Below are 24654 nucleotides of genomic sequence, written 5' to 3' on the forward strand. Positions count from 1 at the left end.
TAAACACAACTTGGTCTATATATATATAATAAGCCAAATGATTACAAGGAAAAAGTACAAGAGATATTTAATCCACTCCAAAAGGACAAGTACATTTTAGTACTCGATCCAATCACATAATATATATATATATTTTTTTTGACTAAAATCACATAATATACTATCACAGGGTATATCGTAGATTTATAAAACTCATTCTCTTTCGTAGGGAATTTTTGTACTCTCTTGTGTCTGGTACATAGAATCGGGAAGATTACCAACATATCGACATATATGATCAATGCACTTAATAAGTAAAAACTCGTTGGAAGATTTTGGACAATCAGCATCAAATTTACATATAATAAAATCTGTAATGAAAAAAGATAACAAAATAATGTTATTAATTAAACATAATAATACATTGTGCATAAAATGCCTAGTAAAGAATTTTTTTTTGAAGTCTCGTTAACTGTACTCAATTGGCAGGATATTGTATTATATATGCAGAGGTCGGAATTCGAACCTCGATCATATCACTTATTCATTTCAATGTACTTAACAAAAAAACAATAATAAAATTTGAAAACGATAAAAAAATGACTTACCATCACCAATAACTTTCGTTGCGACAAAAAATAAGAAAAGAAACAGAGTCATAGCATAAATTTTTTTGAGCATTTCAGCCATTTTTTTCTTTTCAATTTGCAGGTATAAAATAAAATATGATCGATTTTATTTCTCTATAGTGTATAAATTGCTTCCGCTTCTATAAATAATTAAATAGTTTTTGCTCTTTTATGTTTGTCTTAATATTATAACAATTATTATATAAACTCAAGTATACCCTTGTAGTGTGTTTGTCCTTTTAACACACCTAATAAGTGGATATTTTAATATTAAAGAAAATATTTTTAACCTTTCATGACAGTGAGAAAAAAAAAAAAAACTAAACTTGTTTTTATTGTTCATTACGTAACCTTTCATGATGGTAAAGTTATTTGTGTTGGAGTAATGCACCATTGGGGGTGTGAGTGTTCGATTGTGAGATGATCTTGACAAGTGTTTATAAGCAAGTAGCAGTCTTCACCTTATAAGTCGGTTTTGTAAGGATGAGTTAGACTCAATACTCAATTTTAAGATGGTATCAGAGCTTTTTCCCGACTCGTTGGGCTACCTGTTATCAAGTTTTCGCTATCGGGTCACCCACCGTTTATATCCACGCACCAAGCCCAACAGTGCTGAGCGTGAGGAGGTGTGTTAAGAAGTCTCACATTGGTTGTGCGATGACCTTGACAAGTATTTACAAGCAAGTGGTAGTTCTCACCTTAGTATCAATATAACATCTAAGAGTGAAAACATGTTTATACACGAGTAAAATGTATTGTAAGATTAATTACCTTTTTTTGTTGATAAAATTGTTGATTATGCACGAGTGGAATGCATATAAAAAAAAGAGTTGAATAAAAAGGAATGCATGTTTACTTTTATAACAGTGGTGCTATATATTACGAACATTTGATCCACGAATTTTTCGAACGCTCACTTGCTTCACTTTTTAAACTTTTTTTTTTTATAAATAATAATTTTTATAAAATTCATTGTTGGATTGAAAATTTATATCATATAAATCATTCATATCAAAATGAGAATTATGAACGTAGAGAAATTTTGATTGCAACAAAATATAAGATCTTTAAAACTCTAATGCATAACGTATAAGATTCTTATAGCTCAGATGACTGTACATGAGTCATCATAATTCTGCCATCAACCACCACTAAACTACCATCGGTAAAGTATTATAGGTGTACTCATTTAATGGTTGAAGACATATAAAGTACGGGTAAGAACACTCACTACTAATTGGGAAAAAAAAATCCTACCAATCATTAGTTAATTAATTTAGTGGTGATTGGTACTACATTTGATAGAGAGACTCACAGTTCAATTCTCTACAACTACGATCGAGATGAGACTAAAATCACTTGATTTCATAAGTGACTTTCGAACCAAATTAGAAGATTCAATCGGGAATTAAGAAAGAAAAAAAGAAAAGGAATATAGAATATCCTCAATTCTGTTATAAAAAAATAGAGAATATCCTTGATCCTTATTCTAGAAGAAAAAAAATATTCTGTTGTTCCAAATAAGGGAAAAAAAAGTACAAAACGCGTTTATTTTTTTATTAATTAATTGTAAATAAAACAAAATAAGAGCTTATACAACTCAAATGAGATTATGCACCTAGCTAGAGAAACAACATTAACATTTCCACTACTATAAAAACAAAAAACTGGAAAACAAAAATAACTGAAAAGGGGAAAACCGTGTTTTGACAAGTAAAATATGGGGAAGCAAAAGAACGCGGAAAATACGTACGGCGGCGCCACCACTCCACTTCCACTTCCGCCGCTCCTCCGAACCCTAATTTCATCCCTTTTCAACACCTCCGACAAAAACTCATTCTCTCTCAACTACAAACTCTTCCAAACTCTCCGTTTCATAATCCACACTTTTTACCTTTTTCTCCTTCGTTTCGTTCCTTCTTTTTTCTTCAGTGAAAAATACGAAGAATCCGTCAAATTCAACCTCAAAACGCATAATAAATTCACACACGATACACGAAACGACACCGCAATTGGACGCGCACTTTCTCAGCTTCTTTCCGCGTTAAACGATATTCCAGTTAGTTCAAGAAAGTATGAAGTTGTTCGATCGTTAACGGAGAAGATTATCGATGATAATCATCTCGACGGTGTTCATTCGTTGCGTGAGGTTAATCGTGTTGCGCTCTCCACAGCGTTTGGGAGAGCGTTGAAGCAGTTGGAAGGGAAGGTGGCGGAAAGAGAAGGAGAAGTTGAAGGTGAAGGAGATGGTGGGGGGGAGTATCATAGGATGATGAGGCGGATGATATGGAAGGTGGTTAGGGCGGTGGGATGGAGGGTTAGAGGAGGAGAGGGAGGTTTGGGTGGTGTTCCGGCGGAGAAATTGGCGGCGGAATTGGTTTGGATGGTTAAGAAGATGGTGGAGTGTGGTTGCGCCGATGAAGCTATTCGTCAATGGGCGGCAGCGTCCAATCTGGGCTTCCTGGCTCTTTCTGCTGACCCTCGTTTGCAGTCTTCCTTAGTCAAACTTGCAGGTACTATATTAATTGATAATTAAATATAGTAAAAAATTCCCTTGGTTGAGATTTGTCCTAGAGTTTGGTTTAGTTGATTTCTTTTAAAACAAGAAATGTTAGTATATACTGTTATATTGGTTGATGTTGTGGACGTAGGTTGGAAATTTCTAATACAAAAATCGAAAGATAATATGCCTTAATTCCGTGAATCAATTTTGTGCAAACATTTTGTCAAAACTTTTAGCAGTTGATATCATTCCTTGAATCCCTGTAATGCAAAAAGACAAAAATGTTACTATCAAACTTGTAATTCTAGTGAGGACACGTTTCTTGCACCGATCGTCTTTTAAAATTTGAAGTCAGGGTTGCATGTTTGGATTGATGATGAGTTTGACAGAATCACGCCATGGCATGGCACGACGCGTCACTATGATTTTGACAATAAGTTGCATTTTGGAATTTTTAACATTACAGTCATTTTCTCAAACTCACCGTGATTCCTACAGCAAGAAAGAGTACAGTGTATAATTTATACTTTTTAAATCAATTAGGATGTTTGACAGAAAATTTAAGAGATCCATTTAACACATTGTTGAATCCTAGTTAGTCACAGCAACATTTTGGCTGGTCTCAAAATTTAGATTGGCGAGTAAACTTATTATGGGACTGAATTGACTTTCTATTTATCAAATAGTGGTAAAAGTCATAGAACAAAAGAAATAAAAAAGAGATAAGAGAAATATGTGTGAGAAAACTAGAATTGTTTACCATTAGTTTCTTGATCATATCTAACTCTTAAGGATTGTGGTCTATCTCCATACCTAGAATGAATTGAAGAGTCACTCCTCATCCAATTTTTAGATTTATTTCTAATTAAAGTGGGAGATTAAGATGACTCAAATACTTTATGGTGGTAGTATACATTCAGAAGTGTTTAGGAAAATAAACTCAACACACTTCAAATTTCATAAATTATTAATTGCATAAATTAAGTGGCAATACAGAGTAGCTGAGAACTATATATGTCAAGCTAATTCACTTTTGACATATCATCCTACAAGTTTGTTTATGTTCTCTAACAGGTTTGAATTTTCCTTGCAGCATTCCTGTTCAAAGAAGCCAAAGACTTGGGCGTAGATGAAATTGAGGAAAGCAAGATAAAGCAATGCATGCAGGTAAAGTTAAAGATGTTACAGACATGGCTGCCATTGTTGTGCAGGGCCAGTAATGGCACAGATGCCCCATCATTGAGTATTAATGAGAGGGCTGGGTTAGAGAGGGTGTTAGAAGACATTATAGAGGAATTGGAACAAGAGAAGCAGGAACAAGTTCTTTCTCTTTGGCTCCACCATTTTACACATTGCTCATCCTCTGACTGGCCAAACCTCCATTCATGTTATGCTCGCTGGTGCTGTAAATCTCGCAAGCAGTTGCTACTTTTGAATGAAAATTGATATTTATACACTTGGCTATATATTCATGTAGAAGCAAAATTACAATTATCCAACCACAGCTCTAATAGTTTTCAAAAATGTAAAAAATGTTAAACCGGGAGACAAGTATTATTAAACCGTTATACCATTGATAAATTTGGCAAGTGTAGTTTATGGAGCTTGAATCTTGATCCACCATGTTGTTTGTAATGCACGTTTATTATTGTTGATGTGCTCTCCCTATCTATAAGGGGTACAATTTCTCTTTTACTTGAATCAGATAACAATTCTAAGGAGGTTAATTTATTAGCTTTCTCCTAATTAACAATTTTACAATTTAATTTTTCTTATGCCACTTTTAGCATGTACTTGGAAACCAAAGTTCCACGGCAACAACTCATGTTAGACCAGATTCAACATATTGTATGAATTCTGATCACTTACCTTGAAGAACCAGATGCTGCACTTGTTCTTGATTCTCTCTTGCGTTATAGAAAAGGAACACATGCTTTATATTAAGATTACCATATTCTTTGTGTGCAACTTGAAATTGATGATGTTGCAATTTGATTTGATTATTTCCTAATTAATTGGTAGGATATGAGATTGAGAGGAATTTGGTCCGAAAATGTTCACTAGTGTAGATGTACCTGTAGTAGTCTTATAATATTCTTCCTTTCTTCTTGTTTAACCTCCCACACACCTGTAGTACCCGCACCCGAGCAACATAGCTTATGGTCCATGTAGATTTAGGGTTTTGCTTTAAATAAATATTTGTAATCTTATTTGAAAACAAATTTGAATTGAAGTAGAATTTTCTCTCATGAGAAATGTGAGTGAGCTAGGTCTCCACTTTTAGATTCTTATCAATGGCATCCTTACCATTGTGGCGAATCCTCTTGGCTTATCAATCTTATGATTGTGGCGCCTTCTTCACCATCTCCTTCCCCAAATCCATCTTTGTTTATTTCTTTTCCCTTTTCACTTGGTGAGATCTTTCGTTATATGTGCAAGCATTTCCGTCCACATCAAAGATGAAGAAGAGTAATTTGATGTTTAATTTTTAGGGATTATGATAAGGTTGCTTTAGTTTTTGTTACTATGTGAAGAATAAAGAACATATATGTGAAGTGTGCGATTTTTATGTTATTTTAGTTTTTGTTTGTATTGTTTCTTAACAGGTTATAGGAGTCAGTCTTTGGGAAATAATTCTCTGCTGAATAAAAAATAACAAGCAACTCATTTTATGTTGATTTTTATTTATTTAACTATGGATATTGGTCGGTTAGTTTATGTGGCCATTTACTTCATCGTGTGTTTGTTTGTTTCCTTGGTTCCTCTGTTTACTTAGTCTTGGTTTCAGTCTTTCACCTGTAAGTAAGTCCCTGCATAACTTTTTCTCTTTTGTAGAATTGTAGTTTTTTGTTCTTTTAGATGTCCATTTGATTTGATATTGTTGGTAATGTGGCTTTTTGGAGAAACCCTTTTCTTCTCAAATTTTGTGATATGTGGAAGGTGGAAAAAAAAGGAGAGCAAAAAAAGATACAGTGAAAAAAAACAAAAGAGGAGGAAAAAAAAGTTATCACAAGTTTCAATTTTTATGGTTGTTTGTCAAGATTGATTCTTTTTTTTCAATTCATCATGGAAGACAATGAATTTGATCTTAAATCGTTTGCGGCGGCTGTCACCCAACAACTCCAAGTTTTAAACACGAGAATGGATAGCTTTCAACAATTGAGCCGAACTAATAGTCGAAGACATCCAAGTTCAGAGGAAGAGGAGTATACCGATAGAAGAAGTAATGAAAGGAGGCGAAGAGTTGAATCAAGAAGAGATAGCCATGTAGGGAGCGTTAAGATGACAATTCCATCATTCAAAGGTAAGAATGACCCTGAAGTTGAACTATATTTAGAGTGGGAGAGAAAGATTGAACATGTGTTTGATTGTCATAATTATTCTGAAGAGAAAAAAAAAATTAAACTAGCTGTTGTTGAATTAACTGGTTATGCTAGTATTTGGTGGGATCAACTTGTGACTAGTAGGAGGAGAAATGGGGAGAGGCAAATCAATACATGGAATGAGATGAAAATTGTGATGAGGAAAAAGTTTGTTCCAAGTCACTATCATAGAGATTTGTATAGAAAAAATTATGAAAAAAGAGATAGAGAAAAGGAGAGAAAAGATAGAAGAATGAAAAGTGAGGAACAAATGAAAAAACATATTGCAAATTTTGAAGTATTTTGGGATAACTTCCAAAATAAAGAGAATGGTAGAGAGAAAAGAAAACAAGAGAGCAAGGAGAAACATGAAAGTGAGGTGAAGGGAGAAGAAATTGTTGAAAAAGAAATTGAGAACATTTTTGTGGCTATAGAAAATGTCATCATTCCCAAGAGTGAAAAAGAAAAAGAAGAGATTATTGAAAAAGAAATTGAGAGCGTTTTTGTGGCTACCGAAAATGTCATCATTCCTTCTAATAATGTTTATTTTACTTCTTGTACTCTTGAGTTTTTATCTCAAAGAAAAGATAGTGAAGAAAATAGAAATTCCAATCTTGAGAGAAGTAAAGAAAATGAAATAGAGAAGATGAGAAATTGTGAGAGAAAATATAATGTTATAGAAGTGGCGGAGAAAGAAATTATTGAGAGAAAAGAAGAAAAGAAAAATGAATGTGAAGCGAAGGAAATTTATGAGAGAAAAATAAACGAGGAGGTTGAAAAAGATGGCAACTTTGAGAAAATTGAAGAAAAAAAATTCAATTTGCAAAAAGAAAGGGAATATCCAAAAGAGAGAATTTTTTTTATTAATCCCTTAGTTATTTATGCAGGTTTGGATTTGAGGACAAATCCTCTTGAAGAGGGAGAGAATGATAAGATCATGAGTTCCCTAAACATGTGGAAGGAAACTTATAAAAAATGCACAAAAAATATTTTGAATGAAGATGCTTTGAGCCCAACTTGAAGCCCAATTCACATGATAAGAAACATCCTTGGCCGATTTGTCTGTCATCTTCATCTCAGCAATCAATTAGTGACTTTATAAATAAAAAACAATATGTGATAGAAAGCATATTTTGAAAATTTGGTAAATATCCACTGGTTTTGATACAATTCCTTGTCCACTAGAAAAGACAAATAGAATGTGATTCTATATGTCCATATTGTCACATCCCATAAAGATTCCAACACACTTGATTTAATGGACACACCTCCAACTGAAGATCATCATCATCATTCTTAAAATATAAATTCCTACTTCACTGATTTGGCTTAAATAAAATATTCTCCAAAACTCCAAGAGATGGCAACCAGAAGAGCAAGATGCAGCAAGTGTGGCAGGGCAATACTAGTGCCAATAGAACTAGAAGAGTATGGCTATGCCACTTCCATAACTTTGATATGTTCTGGTTGCAACTCTCGAGGTTTCTCCCAGCAACCCAATTACCCTTTTGTCAACAACAACGTACCTCCTCCTCCCGCCTATGGGAGACGTCAGTCTTGGCCACAAACACTGATGGCCCCGCAGCATTCAATGGCACCTCCTTCTCCATATGGTAACAAGAGGGCTGTCTTATTTGGTATTAGTTATAGTAATCGTGCTAACAGTCTTAAAGGTTCTCTCAATGATGTTCACAACATGAAATACTTTCTCACTCAAAACATGGGTTTCCCTGCTGATTCCATTCGCATGCTCACAGGTATTATTATTAACTACCTAGCTCTTTTATATGACATAATAATAAAGTTAATGATTGAAATTGCATCTCTTCTAGTGAGGATAAGATGCATATATATATATATATATATATATATATATATATATATATATATATATATATATATATATATATATATATATATATATATATATATATATATATATATATATATATATATATATATATATATATATATATATATATATATCCTCTCCAGACGACAACTAGGAGATTTGGCCGTCCTTTTTTAGCGTTACATTACATGTTTCATATTTCATATGCACCTGCAAAGTAATCTTGTCATAATTTAGATGCTAATTTCCTATAAGATGGTAACTATTATGGTTTAACTAGCCAATAAGATAAGGTCTAAAGCTAATAGCCAAAAATGGCCTCAATCTAAATCCTTTTGTTCTATTCTATCTATATTTCTATATAATAACATAGAAATTTGACCTGCAGATGAACCAGGGGAGAGAAATCCGATGAGAATCCCAACAAAATATAACATGCGAATGGCAATGAGGTGGTTGGTTGAAGGCTGTCAACCAGGGGATTCATTGGTGCTTCACTTCTCAGGACATGGATCAAGGGAAGTGGACCATAGCATGGATGAGGTTGATGGGTATGATGAAGCTATATGCCCTGTTGATTATGAGAGTGAGGGGAAGATACTCGACGATGAAATCAACGCTACAATTGTTAGGCCTCTACCTCATGGTGCCAAACTTCATGCTGTCATCGATACATGCTTTAGTGGGACAGTTCTCGATTTACCATTTATGTGCAGGATTAACAGGTTAGTTTATGTAGATATGTTGCCATGAAGCATTAACTACAAAAGATTTCATATACAAATGTTTGAAATAGATTGAAAATAAGATGACAGTTTTGTTATTAAGAATAAAAACATGACAGAAAACGTTTGCTCAAAATAAACAGACACTAATAAACCTTGATATGGTTTTGTTTCTTTTGAGCTAAACAGAAAAGGTTATTATGGATGGGAAGATCACAGACACCCCAGAGCTGGCTACAAAGGCACGAGAGGTGGGCTAGCAGTTTGCATTTCAGCTTGTGATGATGATGGAAGTGCAGCAGATACATCGGTTAGTAAACTTAGTATTAGTAATGGTGATGCATACCTTCCTTTTCTCCTGCCATTGATTTTTGTCAACTAGAGAATGTAACTTTCCTCTCATCCAAGGCTTTGATTGGTTTATATTAGGCATTTAGTGGTATGGAAAGTGCTGGTGCCTTGACTTACAGTTTCATCCAAGCCATGAAAGTTGGACGTAACCTAACTTATGGTCAATTGCTAAATGGCATGCGTTTTACCATCCGCGGGGTTAGAGAAAAGTTTGGTCCGGATTATCAAGAGCATGTCATGGAGAATCGGCAGCAGTATGCTCATGTATTACATCAGTTCTACTACAAACATATTGATATCATCATTACTATAATATTAACCTATAAGCTGATTCAAAATGGATTTTGTTTGCAGGAGCCACAACTGTCGAGTTCTGAGAAATTTGATATTTATTCAAAGTATATTGCAATGTGAAAGATAACTGGGAGTGGGCATTGAAAATAAAATGAATAGACATATTGGTCTTGTTTGTAGGAAATAAAATATGTCAATTTGGGGAAGGAAAATATATGTTGATTTGTAAATTTGAAGACTGAGCTAGCTCTGCAATTTCATCAATGCTTTTATGTTACATCTCATGAATTACAATCTCATCTATTTTCATTTATCTATAATCTATAATTAGAGTATTTTGCTTCAAACTTGATTATAACACCCCAAAATGTTGTTTTACTTAAACAAAAACCATTGCATTAGAACTCTTGACCCAATTCTCCTCTTTCAAATCACAGTTTTCTCAAAACAAACAAGATGTTAAACTTGGTTAAAACACATCTAAGGAGCACATCAATATTCCAAAAGAGATATCCATGACTAAACATGTGTTTGGAAACGCAGTGCCAGTGGTACGGTAATGAACACGCAGCTTCTGGTCTAACATGAGTTATCGCCATGAAACTTTGTTTTCCAAGTACATGCTAAAAACTAAAATAACATAAAATTGCACACATATATGTTATTTTCTCTTCAAGTAATAACAAAAACTAAAACATTTCATAATCCCTAGAAATTAAACATCAAATTACTCTTCTTCTCCTTCTTCTTTGATGTATCTAAAAAGTGAATCTTTTCTTATAATTAGGACCGGAGGGAGTATTAGTTTATATTCAAATACTGTTTGCAGTAGCAGTTTGCACTCGTCAAGTAGATTTGAACTTTTAGACGATTCTCGTGAACCAAACTGTTGGTATTTTGCAGACTGCTACTGTCATAACTCATGTGTGCAGTACACTCTGCCTCGGACCTGGATTCCATGCAGTCAAAGCATTTTACAGTCATGCAATCACTGCATTGGAGCCCTTAGATTGAATTTTGATCAAATAAATAATATACTTTGATAAAATTGGATGGCTGAGATTAACCTGCAGTCACTTTTGACTGCAGGGAGGGAATCCATTTCCCTCTGCCTCAAACCAAATATGACAAACAATTTTGTGCAGATTGCACCTAGGTAACAATATCCAATTTTGCATAGAAATAGTTTTCTAAGTCAATATATTCATATCTTAGATATGCATTGTGAACACCCAATTGAGCCTTATATATCCTTAAATCCTTAAAGTTAAAGATGTATGAAGCTAAATTGTGTGCATAGAAAATATAGCACAACTATCAACCAGACCATGTCACAGCTGTTTGTTAATATGTCAAACATGTTTAAATTTACACTTCCTTGTTTAGTATATAGGACAATAATAATAATACTTCCAATTCCAATAACATCACTAAACTCCCAGCCACTTATGATAATAATACTACAACAAACATATTCTTAACCAAGGTGCTGATAAGTGATAATCCCCCATTTAAACAAAACATATTCTTAACCTACATTTTAGTCCTACTATAACTCTAACTCAAGACATCCTGATATTGTTACATCCACTTCCATTCCAACACAAGATGAACCACTTCTCAGAAAATCAACCAGGCCTCATAACCCTCCTATACGCCTCAACGACTATATATGTAACAACGTCACATCTGACAACCATACCACACCCTATCCCATTCAAAATGTTATAAAATTTGACAAATTATACACGAATCACAAGAATTTTTCCCTTTCTATCTCAAACACTACTGAACCATCAACTTACACTCAAGCTTCCACATCCTCCTATTGGATCCAAGCAATGAACACTGAACTCGGTGCCTTGGCAGCCAACTAAACCTGGGAGTTATTTGATCTTCCAGCAGATAAAATTCCCATAGGATGCAAATGGGTATATAAAATTAAACACAAAGCCGATGGTTCTATAGAGCGCTACAAAGCTCGACTAGTTGCTAAGTGTTATACACAAACTGAAGGTATTGATTTTCTAGAAACTTTCTCTCCTGTTGCAAAAATGACCACAGTACTCCTAGCTATTGCAGCAACTCAAAACTGGCACCTTCAACAACTAGACGTGAATAATGCTTTTCTACATGGGGATTTGGAGGAAGAAGTTTATATGAAAATCCCACCTGGTTTTACTCCCCCTAGGCCTAATGTAGTTTGTAAGTTGTTGAAGTCTTTTATATCATGCAAGATGTGCCTAAATTGACATACGGTGCCTAGCTCAATGCTATTGCTCTTTACAATCCAATGGGCTAAAGCTGGAATGATTGAACTAAAAGGCCAAGATCTTGCAAAGAACAGTTAGCAACAATATGTTCAAGTCTTGCATTGCATCAGTTATATAACAGTTGGCAACAATATGTTCATGTATTGCATCAGTTATATACGAGGCTGAGATTCACAGAAGTTATTTTATTTATAGCATATTAACTTAGACGAAGTTGATTTTAAATGTGTTTTTTGCAGGAGCCGCAACTGTCGTCTTCTGAGAAGTTTGATATTTCTACCTAGTTGTTTATAATCTGACACATAAATAACAGTATTGTTAAATAAAATGGGCGCAGGAATAGAAAAAGACTAATGTCCAGTTGGGAATAAGGAAAGTACTTGGATTGGATGTATAATATGTACCGACTCATTTGTGTTGTCCCCACTATAGCTGTTCCTAAACATTTATGTAGGTTAAGATACTTTTGACAATAAACTACTCTCTCTGATTCATGTGTATATGATTCATTGAGGAAGTGAATGAGTTATGTAAATTACATTGTTGATTTTTGGTTCGGTGTTTGCTTGTTCTTTGCTGAGATAAATACAATCTTTTTCCGAGAAGCTACGAAGATGAATTAGTGAATGCATTATAAAGTTGTTGTAAAACATTATCAATGAGGATAAGAGCAATCACAATGAATGTGTTCTAGGGGAAGTTGACAATGTAACAGATCCAATCCATACTGTTGTAGGATATTAAGTACAGACGGGTATAGAAGAATGAAAATGAAGGCAATAAGGGTTGAAACTGTAGACTAGATGGTAAACTTCAAACCATGCATGTCAAGAATCAACCATCTCAAAAGCCTAAGCACCTAAATAAAAGCACACAAATGATTTTATATCTAACAACCCTTTTGCATCTTGAATATAAGAATGTATGAATGTTCATTCTTTCAAAATTCAGCAGCCAAACATGTTAGTACTAAGCCAAATAAATAATGTCAATAAAGGATGCTCATAAAAATTGCTCAATAACATTTTGTTACCCCAAGCAGGTTTAAAGGGTAAATATAAAAACAAATATGTTAAAAGGAAAATGTAGGAAATCTGAAAATATCAAATCAAATAGGATTTACGAGAAAAATAAACACATGAGGCAACTCCTTTATAAATTGAAGGAACAACAACTGATAAAAGTGGTTGTTTCAGGTAGCATGTTTTGGTTTTGGCCTAAGCCTTTAATCTCTCTCACACTGTAACAGGTCATAGTCATAGAAAACCAAATATTACAAGCAACAAAACTCTTATGCTGCTGTGAGTCAAAATAAAAATTCTAATACTAAGCCATATCATCATAAACATTATTCTCCAATGACATCATTCTGTCATCTTCATCTCAGCAATCAATTAGTGCCTTTATAAATAAAAAACAAAAAAGCAATCAACTAGTGAATATGAGATAGAAAGCATATTTTGAAAATTTGGTAAATATCCATTGGTTTTGATACAATTCCTTGTCAACTAGAAAAGACAAATAGAATGTGATTCTATATGTCCATAATGTCACATCCCATAAAGGTTCTAACACACTTGACCTGCAGATGAACCAGGGGAGAGAAATCCAACGAGAAAATGGACCAGAAAATGTTGATTTGTAAATTTGAAAGAGTGATCCATGAAAAGTTGAATACTGAGCTAGCTAGTTCTGCAATTTCATGCATGCTTTTCTGTAACATCTCATCTCATGAATTACAATCTCATCTATTTTCATTTATCTATAGGACACGTACAAGCTTCTTCAAGTGGAGAGTGACTCAAATTCTTGTTGACATGGTGAAAAAGAGGGTCAATTTGGATAGCAAGACTTCCATTTTGGTGCAATCGTCGTATCTTACGATTTTTTAATTTGAACGGACAAATTTAGATGACTAGGGATATATTTTGGTGCAATCGTATCCGTCGCAAAGGCAGTAAAAAGAGCAATGCCACTCTTCAACTTCCCACCACATTCATCAAACCAATCTCATATCTCCTAAACATGTTTGATATAACTTCAATATTTCTTGACAATTTGGTCAAAGTAAGTCTACTAATTCCAATTTTACATATAAAAGTCACTATTTAAAAAGTCGTGTCCTACAAGAAAAGTCACTTCTAAATTTTTTTATGGTGTATTCAAATTCTAGAAATAAGAGGTCTAAACTCTAAACACAATACGTTTTTAGTTATTTAGAAGTTACTTTCAATATCCTTAATGAAAAAGAAAATTAATAAGGGTTGCACTTCTATTGCGCCAAACAAAATTTTGCAAACTAAAAGTAGAATATTAACACATTTGATGTGATGAAAACCAAACTTGTACAATTTTAAAATATAAAAAACAAGTTTGCCAATTTCTTAGAACAGATCATTTGCATAACTAAATGGTTCAGTTTCGAGAATGGAACCTCCAATTTTTTCCCCTCTCAATTGCTATCAACGGTGGCCAATGAGACACGAGCACATGCCTCAATGGAGTACTGTATAATTTCAGAGCATTATGTTGATGAAGGTTTAATCTTCCATTATTATGGCACTGGCACAAGCACTGGGATTACCAACTAAGAACTAGATAACAATGTCGTATTGATTATCTTGCCAGGCTCTATATATATGGACACAATCGTAACTATAACTAAATCCTCATTTATGCAAAAAATAATAATAATTGCTACTTACTAGGTTTAAGCAACTGACTACATCCATTTACAGGATTATGTACACCTTTGGGGAGTTCTCAATCAACCGTACTTAAGAAATCAAATTCAGTTATCTTAGTAGCTTTCTCAACCCGCACAATTCTGTACGTTAGTACCTTTCCCTAAGTCATTTTGCACATCAATACCTATTCGCTAGATACCGGAAGATTGCTGGGTTCTCTTTGTCCCTCACCAGGTAGTCCCGAGTGATGAGAACTTCAATCCGCTTCTTGATTGCTTTGATATCAGGCTATAAATCAAATTTAGCAATTAAGGTATTTAAGCATCGAAACCTCGTTTTACACTAGCAAAGATAAATTCATTCAAGCAGGTGTTTACCTTGAACCTGTGGCCCGACTTCTCAAGGCACTCCAAAACTAAAGTTTTATGGTGCAAAACTTTCCTACTCTTCATAATGCACACAATTGCAGCCTCAATTTCATATCGTCTGTCAGTGTCAACATATTCAATAATCTTCTTCTTTTCATCAACGGGTGGTAGAGGGACCTATGATAAACAAAATTTCATATTTTATATCAAAGGGTAAAAATAATTGAATTTGAAAAAAAGGGTAAAAGTAAATACATACCTTTATCCTTTTCATTCTATCAGCAAATTTGGAATTAAACTCAAAACTGTCATTTGGGGATACTGTTTTAGTGCTAGGCTCCTTAGAAATGATCTTGTATTTTGCGCATGACAGAGAATAAAGCAATGGAACTAGATCTTCATCAGCCAAACTCAGCTGAGTCTTAATCTCTGAATAACTCAACTTATCCGCCAAGTTGAAAAGTAGCAGGGCAGCAGCCTGTAAAAGACAATCAAATATCTCAATGTCTCAATAATCAGCATAACAGAAGAGAACAAGTCTCGGGAAGGGAATTACCTGATGGGTTGAGATGACTAACTCAATGGTTTTCGAATCAAACTTGCCAATGATGTCGCAAGTTCCCATTGAGTAAATCCATGTGAGTTTTCTATGCTCTGTCCTTGTTTCATAAAAGCCCTTAAAAACTTTCACACACTTGACCTGAAACAAACAATTTGATCCTGTTATATTGTTACATAAGATTTGTCTTCATCAGAAAAACACTAATGGAATCTTAAATAACTACAATCAGCAATGTCCTCCTACCATTTCTGAAGGGAGGCTGAGACCAGAAGACTTAAAACTTGGCCAAAACCCTGTTGTAAGAACATTAACCTTCAAGTCAATTCCAGGATTTACATCTGAGTTCTCATTAAGATATTCATTAAATTTCAACTGACTTTCCCTAGCCAATGTCAAGTCCGTCACCTGAAATTGCATATTTCAATTTATAAGAAAAAAGAGCACTTCAGAGTTAGTTAGTTGTGCTGGCAACGAAGTTAACTGACCATTCCATCCATTTTTTATGTGAACAGTCTACCACATTCCTCCCGTAATTTTCTCAAAATATACTTCTCATGGTCATCAGAGGCACTCCTATCAAAAAGTAGTCTTCGGGTAAGCTTCTTCCTGCAAAAATATAAAATTTCTCAGAAGCTCAAAAATAATATGAAACCTAAACCATGAGAAATATCAGTGTAAAATCTGACCTGTAAAATTCTGCAAAGAGATCCTTGTCACTGATATGTGCAACCAGCTTGACTACCTATAGAAATTACACAATGTTGGCAACACAATACTGATGCAAAATTTTATGAAAAAAACATAAATAGTCTGAAGAAAACATAAATAGTCAAAAACTACCTTCTCTAGTGTTTCTTCAATGGCTTCATCACTCAGCTTCTCACTTCCACCCTTTTTAAGGATATGATCACAGAATGAAGATAATAGTTCTGCACTGAAAGTTTTATTGCAGAACACATCAAATCCTTCCTTCAATGCCTGGAAAAATTCATTGATTCGGATAAAAGACATTATTTTCTGAAAACACTTCTTTAAACTCCCCAATTATAAAATAAACCCATCAAGAAAGTGTGATTCATAAAGCAATTATTAACTTCCTTCAAATGCTTTCTGGAAAATGACTCTTACAGATTTGGCAACTATAAAATGAACCCATCAAGAAAGTGTGATTCATAAAGCAATTATTAACGTATGCCAAATACCTTGTGGAATAAAGTGTGATTCATAAAGCAATTATTAACGTATGCCAAATACTTGTCATGGAGCTCTAGGAATTTTCTGGCAAGCACCTGCAATTTCACATTATTAAAAATCCATGGTGCTGCCCTTTGACATAAAAACTAATATAGCAAACTTAGGGCATGGGTATTTAAATTAAGCCATAACTTAGACATCTATCTGGTAACATGATGGCATTCACAGTCCACTGAACACCGTACCATGAAACAGAAGATAAAATACTAGGAGATTGCTCAGGCATGGACTGAACCTGATTGATAGTAGCAGTTTCCTCAGCCAATTGAAGCAAAGTTGTAACCTCATCTGTAATATGCTGCAATTAAACAATCATCATAATACATCATTAAATAAAGTATAGCATTACGTAAATAAACCAACCTGCTTGAATACATTGGCAATAGGATCCAGCAATTTAGTAGGGCAAAATCTATACATCCTAGAGAGATCATCCACCTAGGCATATAGTAATTCAACAAGTTAGTGAACCAGTTAGTGCCAAGTAACTGTGAAGAACATCAAACAAAAAAGTATGTTAACTTTCAGAGAATTCATAACTGAATCTGTAACAAACTTTTGCTTCTTGATTTGTATTATTTCATTCTGAATCTTTTCAGTTACAAGTACATGTATTTATAAGCCACACTTGTACTAGTCTAAAGTAGCTTCTAACTATGCTTAGCTGGATTCTAACTATGCTTAGTTGTGTTTTAACTATGCTTAGCTGGACATATCAGATTAACTAATGCTTAGCTGGATTCTAACTATGCTTAAACGCGGCGGAATCAGCCATCGATCAAAGGACTAATCTGATACCATGTTAGATACGTCCAGAGGGTGAAACGCACTTGTAACCTTTGTGAACAGAGGAGTACCCCAAAAAGAGACACTCGTGTGACCTGAAATCAAACTTATGAGCATTATAAGGTCTTTAAGAGTGGAAAGCATGCACAACCAAAGACCTTGAAAGAGGGGTAGTCAGGGTTTTTGGTAAATAGAACAGTATAGGGTATTTTGAATTGAAGAGTGGAGCTAGGTAATCTATTGATAAGATGAACAGAAGCTAGAAAGGCATGGTCCCAGTATTTTAGGGGCAAAGAGGCTTGGCTTGAAAGTGTGAGGCCCAAATCAACAATATGCCTATGTTTTCGTTCAATGACCCCATTTTGATGGTCGGTGTGAGGACAGATAAGACGGTGTATAATGCCAAGACTCTGTAGGTATTGGGTGAATGGCCAGAATTCACCCCCCCAGTCAGTTTGAAGGGACTTAATAGAATGGCCAAGTTGAAGTTCAACCATAGACTTAAACTGTTTAAAAATAGTTAAGACATCAGATTTGGACTTGAGTAGGTAAATCCAGGTAAATCTGGAAAAAGCATCAACAAATGTGATATAATAGTGATACCCTAACGAGGAGACAGTGGGAGAAGGGCCCCAAAGATCACTGAAAATTAACTCACGAGGTTTTGTGTAAGTAGTGAGTGAAGGTGGTGAGTGTAGTCTGTGGGCCTTGCCCATACAGTAAGCAGTACAAAAATTCAAAGCATCTTTATTTGTATTACTTAAGGAAAGATTACAATTTTTCAAAACAAGTTTCAAAATGTGTTCATTTGGATGGCCTAGCCTTAGATGCCATAGGTAAGTAGAACTGGAAGGCAAAGGATGCATGCTATTACTAGTACTGGTAGAATTATGAATAGTACAAACAGTTGGTTTATTATTTGAAAATAAATTTGGAACAGATTGAGCAGGTTGAATATTGAGGCTTGGAAACTTGTATTTGTATAAGCCATCAGATCCCACAGTGCCATGTAGAAGGACAGCATTAGTGGCCTGAGATTTGATAAGACAGTGATTAGCATGAAATTCAAAATAAACAGAGTTGTCTTTTGCAAATTGACTCACACTTATAAGATTTTTGGTTATGGTAGGTACATGGAGTAGGTTATTAAGGCTAAAATGAATATTAGGATCAATGGGGAAAGGAAATACACCAAAACCAGAAGAATGTATGGGCAAACCTTGTCCATTGCCTATGTAGACTTGATTTGCGCCATCAAAGAAAAAAGGTTCCTGTATGTTCCTTGCATCTGCAGTAACATGATAGGAGGCACCAGAATCTGGATACCATATACCTGAACCACTCACAGAAGGAGCATTAGCAATAAGTGCATTAGGTTGAGCTACCTGAGAGGATGAAGGACGCATTGGAGAGGGGTAACGAGGCAAGTATGGATTGAAACGAGATGAAGAGGCTCCAAAGCCATTGCCAAAGCCATTGTAGTGTGCTGCAGGATAGGGCATGAATCCATAACCAGGTGGATTGTGACCATAGCCAACATGATAATTTGGAGGAATTTGAGGCTGATACTGTAGATTACTCCTGTGCCAGCACTCAGAGGCAGGGTGACCAGTTTTGTAACAGATCTGGCACTGTGTGTTAGAATAGCGTCCTCCTCCATGACCACGACCATTTCTACCGCCTCTACTACGGTAAGAGTTGAAACGAGAAGGATCTGGACCAGTGGTGGAGTTAACAGATGGTGGAGTGGAATCAGTTTCAGTGTTTGGAGTAGATTTGGAAGACGATGCTTGAGCCAAATTGAGAGATGCAACTTCATCAAGTGTCTTCTTCTTAGACTTTTCTAAGCATGTCTCAGGAGCCAGAAGCAAGGCTTCAGCTTCATCCATATCCATGGAATCGAAGTTACTTTCGATAACAGAAATAACAGAGTTGAAATCTGAGGGTAAACCCTCCAAGATTATATCAAGATGATGATTAAGAGGTACAGGATCACCAATAGCAGTGAGATTATCAATAAGAAGATGAATTTGAAGCAAATACTCTTTTACCGTACGATCTTCAAGCTTTGTGGAACTTAACTCAACACGAAGTTGACGCGCTTTGGCTCGCATCTGCTTATGGAAATGCGAAAGGATCTTGTTCCATAGCTCGAACGTGTGATTGCTTCCAATGACACGAGCAAGAATTTCACTAGAAATCGTCGTTTGGATCCACGATATCAGCATCTGATCCTTCTGTCGCCATTTGCGAAACTCAGGATTCCATGTACATGTATTTATAAGCCACACTTGTACTAGTCTAAAGTAGCTTCTAACTATGTTTAGCTGGATTCTAACTATGCTTAGTTGTATTCTAACTATGCCTAGCTGGACATATCACATTAACTAATAGTTAATCTGTTATATTACAATGAGTATCTATTTACTCTAATAAAGTAAGACAAAGCAGTCATTACCTTATCATCTCTAAGCAAGGCATGACATCTAGAGTGCTCCTTCTCGAGTAGTTGATTTAGAGGGTTTACTAGCGACTCATGTTGCACTTTCTGTTAAAATTAAAAGAGAAAGGGGGGGGGGGGGGGGGGGGGGGGGGACTGAGAAATTGTGATCCAATAAAACTTTAAATTGTCATCCAATAATAGCTTACCTCTAGCAGTTTCTTCACAGTGTTAGAATGCAAGTAATGAGACACTCTTTCTCTTTCTCGTTTCAAGCAATCATCAGCCTGTGTAGTTTAAGTTTAAACATATAAAACAAAAAATAAGAGATAGTATATCTTTATGGGCAGGAGTCAGACATACCCTTTGCATGTAGTCTGGGCAGGAGTTCGACTCGATCCAGATCATGGCCTTCTTTTTGTAGTAATCGCCAGAATCCTTAAGCATATGCACCTCAAAATCATTTGTATAATACACATATTACCCATGCCAATCTCAACAAATATGTCGAGAACATTTCTCAACAATGATCTATCAATTTGTTCGCCCTCACGTTCTTTGTCAATCTATAACATAAAATAGGGAACCGTTATTTCAAAGGGATCATCACAACATACAAAATCATGACAAAATAAGTATATCATTTACAGTGTAGAATTGTCAACTTACCAAATCAATAATGGCTTTCGTAGCACTACCCTTAACCTCCCTATAAACCTGCGATTGATGAAATCAGAAATTTCCCACCAGTCCATAGTCATGATAAGATTACACCAAGTATAAAAAATATTAACAAGAGAGATCAATGTGACTGACCAAGTGGAAGGCAGAAAGTCCAACTTCTTCGAGTGCAGTCAAACAGTGTTTTTTGGTGTAATATTTATCCAGATAAGCAAATATTTTCGAAAGCCACCTAACCATCTTGGTGTGATTTTTCCACAACCTGACAAGCTCCCTCAGCATGAATTCACCATGTTTGTCCTCAATAGAAGGAAGAAACTAGGGGAAAAAAAATCGGAAAAGGGTATATGACAATTCAAACAAAATTTACAAGTGAGATAACATAAACAGTGGAGGTTTCCCTACGCTAGATTCATTGTATTCAATAAAACACTCCTTATATTTGTAAAGCTCTTGTGAATAATCAATCAGCTTCTGCATACACATTTTATAAATGATTCTGTAACGATTTGACTTAAGGAAAAATAATCAAACAAAAGTCAAAAACTAATATTAATAAACAATACAACAGATACAATCAGCAAAATCCAAATATTATCTTCAAGGAAAAAAAAATCCAAGGATACCCATGCAAATTCATCAAATCCTCAACATTAATCTGACATCCTTCGAGAACTATCATCTTCACTTTCCTAATCCCTTTCCGCAAAATTGTCCAGCCTTGCTCAAAAGTAATGGTGGTTACTTTGTTAATATCAATTTCTTCTACTTTGTCTTCTTCAATGTCTTCCGATTTTTTTTCCTTAACAGTAAAGTCAAACATATCATTTAGCTTACGATCAAGTTCACCGGCATCAACGATGGGATCGGATTCATTGTATTCAATAAAACACTCCTTATATTTGTTATAAAGCTCTTGTGAATGATCAATCAGGCTTCTGCGTACACATTTTATAAATGGTTCTGTGACGATTTGACTTAAGAAAAAATAATCAAACAAAAGCCAAAACTAATATTAATAAACAATACCACAAATACAATCAGCAAAATCCAAATATTATCTTCAAGGAAAAAAAATCCAAGGATACCCATGCAAATTCATCCAATCCTCAACATTAATCTGACATCCTTCGAGAACTATCATATTCACTTTCCTAATCCCTTTCCGCAAAATTGCCCATCCTTGCTCAAAAGTAATGGTGGTTACTTTGTTAATATCAATTTCTTCATATTTTGTCTTCTTCAATGTCTTCCGATTTTTTTTCCTGAATAGTAAAGTCAAACATATCATCTAGCTTACGATCAAGTTCACCAGCATCAATGACGGGATCGGATTCATTGTATTCAATAAAACACTCCTTATATTTGTTATAAAGCTCTTGTGAATAATCAATCAGGCTTCTGCGTACACATTTTATAAATGGTTCTGTGACGATTTGACTTAAGGAAAAATAATCAAACAAAAGTCAAAAACTAATATTAATAAACAATACAACAGATACAATCAGCAAAATCCAAATATTATTTTCAAGGAAAAAAAAATCCAAGGATACCCATGCAAATTCATCCAATCCTCAACATTAATCTGACATCATTCGAGAACTATCATCTTCACTTTCCTAATCCCTTTTCGCAAAATTGTCCAGCCTTGCTCAAAAGTAACGATGGTTACTTTGTTAATATCAATTTCTTCTGCTTTGTCTTCTTCAATGTCTTCCGATTTTTTTTCCTGAATAGTAAAGTCAAACATATCATCTAGCTTATGATCAAGTTCACCAGCATCAATGACGGGATCGGATTCATTGTATTCAATAAAACACTCCTTATATTTGTTATAAAGCTCTTGTGAATAATCAATCAGGCTTCTGCGTACACATTTTATAAATGGTTCTGTGACGATTTGACTTAAGGAAAAATAATCAAACAAAAGTCAAAAACTAATATTAATAAACAATACAACAGATACAATCAGCAAAATCCAAATATTATTTTCAAGGAAAAAAAAATCCAAGGATACCCATGCAAATTCATCCAATCCTCAACATTAATCTGACATCATTCAAGAACTATCATCTTCACTTTCCTAATCCTTTTCCGCAAAATTGCCCAGCCTTGCTCAAAAGTAACGATGGTTACTTTGTTAATATCAATTTCTTCTGCTTTGTCTTCTTCAATGTCTTCCTTTTTTTTTTTCTGAACAGTAAAGTCAAACATATCATGTAGCTTACGATCAAGTTCATCAGCATCAACGACGGGATCGGATTCATTGTATTCAATAAAACACTCCTTATATTTGTTATAAAGCTCTTGTGAATAATCAATCAGCCTTCTGCGTACACATTTTATAAATGGTTCTATGACGATTTGACTTAAGGAAAAATAATCAAACAAAAGCCAAAAACTAATATTAATAAACAATACAATAGATACAATCAGCAAAATCCAAATATTATCTTCAAGGAAAAAAAAATCCAAGGATACCCATGCAAATTCATCCAATCCTCAACATTAATCTAACATACTTCAAGAACTATCATCTTCACTTTCCTAATCCCTTTTCGCAAAATTGTCCAGCCTTGCTCAAAAGTAATGGTGGTTACTTTGTTAATATCAATTTCTTATACTTTGTCTTCTTCAATGTCTTCCGAGTTTTTTTCCTGAACAGTAAAGTCAAACATATCATCTAGCTTACGATCAAGTTCACCAGCATCAACGACAGGATCGGATTCCGGCGAATCGGGTTCCGGTTCCAGCGGAGCTTTGAAACCACCTTCTTGGTCTCGAAGATCAAGAAGCTTAGTGCTGATGTAATTATCCATAATTACTCTATTAATAGCTTCAACCACTCACTCCACGAATGTAATCTTCGTCTGTGTCAAGCATCCTGTCAGGTACATGATATCCCGGTAAGGCAGCTTTCACTTGGTCATACAAGATCGGAATCACATTTGCACCACCAACTAATTCAAGAAGAGAATGATTCGGTAACATCTGATTCAGAATCCTTTCTAGAAGGGGTCGAGGCATGGTGTTTTGAAAGAAGAAGAATAAATACGCGTGGGAGTGAGTGAAGGATAAACCCTAATCTTTGTCTCTATCGAGGCATGGTGTTTTGGAAGAAGAAGGATAAACCCTAATCGCTACTATCTTTCTCTATCTCTATTGTTAAAATTAAAAACACAAAAGAAAAACAAAAACAAAAATGGTAGAGTTTTTTTATATCTTTAAACTTTAAACTTAGGCAAGATGTTAAACCCTATTTACTTTGCTTAATTTCCTTCCAAAACATACTAGTATAAACAAACTTTTTATAAATAAATAAATAAATAATAATAATAATAATAATAATATTATAAAAGGGAGGTTAAGCAAGTTGTTAAATCCTAATTTACTTTGGCTAATTTCCCTCCAAAACACACTAAAGTAACTTTTTATAAATAAATAATAAATAAATAAATATAAAAGGAAGGTTAAGCAAGATGTTAAACCTGCCTAATTTCCCTCCAAAATATTAGTTATTCATAATAATCTAATCGTTTCTCTCATTATAAAAGTCTTCATCTCAATTTATTGTAATTTTAATTATTGTCTTTGTCGCAATAAATCTCTGAAAACTCTCCTTTACATTTTAATTATTAATCCTAAATTAATTTAATTGTTTGGTTGAAAGTTGAAACTAAGAACAATCTATGTGGATAACAATTTTTATTACAAATCTTGGAACAACCCCTTTGCCATATCATCAAAAATTGGAGTTAGATACCAATCGTTAGTTGGTTTAGTGGTGATTGACGCTGAACTTGGTAGGGAGGACCGCAGTTCGATCCCTCGCAACTGCGATCGGGATGAGACTTGAACCACTTGATGCCAGAACTGACCCCAAACCAGATTCAACTGGTGGTGAAAAC

The 24654-nt window shown here is 34.6% G+C and overlaps 2 protein-coding genes, 2 long non-coding RNA genes and 1 pseudogene across 5 annotated transcripts; 2 read left to right on the forward strand and 3 right to left on the reverse strand.

Moving 5' to 3' along the window:
- Nucleotides 1-786, reverse strand: LOC123910601. Its single transcript, XR_006810242.1, has 2 exons — nucleotides 588-786; nucleotides 1-350 (listed from the first exon to the last, which is right to left on the reverse strand). It is a non-coding gene; the product is annotated as an uncharacterized LOC123910601 (long non-coding RNA).
- A 1428-nt stretch (nucleotides 787-2214) lies between these two features.
- On the forward strand, nucleotides 2215-4832 carry LOC123910602. Its single transcript, XM_045961760.1, has 2 exons — nucleotides 2215-3121; nucleotides 4205-4832. The coding sequence occupies exons 1-2, from the start codon at nucleotides 2329-2331 to the stop codon at nucleotides 4555-4557; spliced, it is 1146 nt and encodes a 381-aa protein (XP_045817716.1). The 5' UTR covers nucleotides 2215-2328; the 3' UTR covers nucleotides 4558-4832.
- Nucleotides 4833-7656: 2824 nt separating this feature from the next.
- On the forward strand, nucleotides 7657-10042 carry LOC123910603 (metacaspase-1-like). Of its 2 annotated transcripts, XM_045961761.1 has the most exons (5): nucleotides 7657-8230; nucleotides 8714-9050; nucleotides 9240-9360; nucleotides 9480-9665; nucleotides 9756-10042. In XM_045961761.1, exons 1-5 carry the CDS (start codon nucleotides 7834-7836, stop codon nucleotides 9813-9815), a joined length of 1101 nt encoding a protein of 366 aa, XP_045817717.1. In that variant the 5' UTR covers nucleotides 7657-7833; the 3' UTR covers nucleotides 9816-10042. The 2 variants fall into 2 exon arrangements, with proteins under 2 accessions (XP_045817717.1, XP_045817718.1); XM_045961762.1 differs by lacking the exon at nucleotides 9480-9665 and having other exon boundaries at nucleotides 7748-8230.
- A 4232-nt stretch (nucleotides 10043-14274) lies between these two features.
- LOC123910604 lies at nucleotides 14275-21608 on the reverse strand (annotated as a pseudogene).
- Nucleotides 21609-21638: 30 nt separating this feature from the next.
- LOC123910605 lies at nucleotides 21639-22371 on the reverse strand. The gene is made up of 3 exons (XR_006810243.1): nucleotides 22300-22371; nucleotides 21835-22172; nucleotides 21639-21709 (listed from the first exon to the last, which is right to left on the reverse strand). It is a non-coding gene; the product is annotated as an uncharacterized LOC123910605 (long non-coding RNA).
- Between the last annotated feature and the right edge of the window lie 2283 nt (nucleotides 22372-24654).

This window comes from Trifolium pratense, linkage group LG2 (assembly GCF_020283565.1).
Source record: "Trifolium pratense cultivar HEN17-A07 linkage group LG2, ARS_RC_1.1, whole genome shotgun sequence".
Lineage (NCBI taxonomy): Eukaryota > Viridiplantae > Streptophyta > Magnoliopsida > Fabales > Fabaceae > Trifolium > Trifolium pratense.

What these genes read in the sequence shown, in the direction of transcription:
- LOC123910602 (XM_045961760.1), top strand. Translation starts at nt 2,329, where the DNA reads ATGGGGAAGCAAAAGAACGCGGAAAATACGTACGGCGGCGCCACCACT. An exon ending in TTCCTTAGTCAAACTTGCAG is followed by an intron (nt 3,122 to 4,204) that starts GTACTATATTAA and finishes TTTTCCTTGCAG; the next exon opens with CATTCCTGTTCAAAGAAGCC.
- LOC123910603 (XM_045961761.1), top strand. Translation starts at nt 7,834, where the DNA reads ATGGCAACCAGAAGAGCAAGATGCAGCAAGTGTGGCAGGGCAATACTA. An exon ending in TTCCATTCGCATGCTCACAG is followed by an intron (nt 8,231 to 8,713) that starts GTATTATTATTA and finishes TTTGACCTGCAG; the next exon opens with ATGAACCAGGGGAGAGAAAT. An exon ending in GAAGTGCAGCAGATACATCG is followed by an intron (nt 9,361 to 9,479) that starts GTTAGTAAACTT and finishes GGTTTATATTAG; the next exon opens with GCATTTAGTGGTATGGAAAG.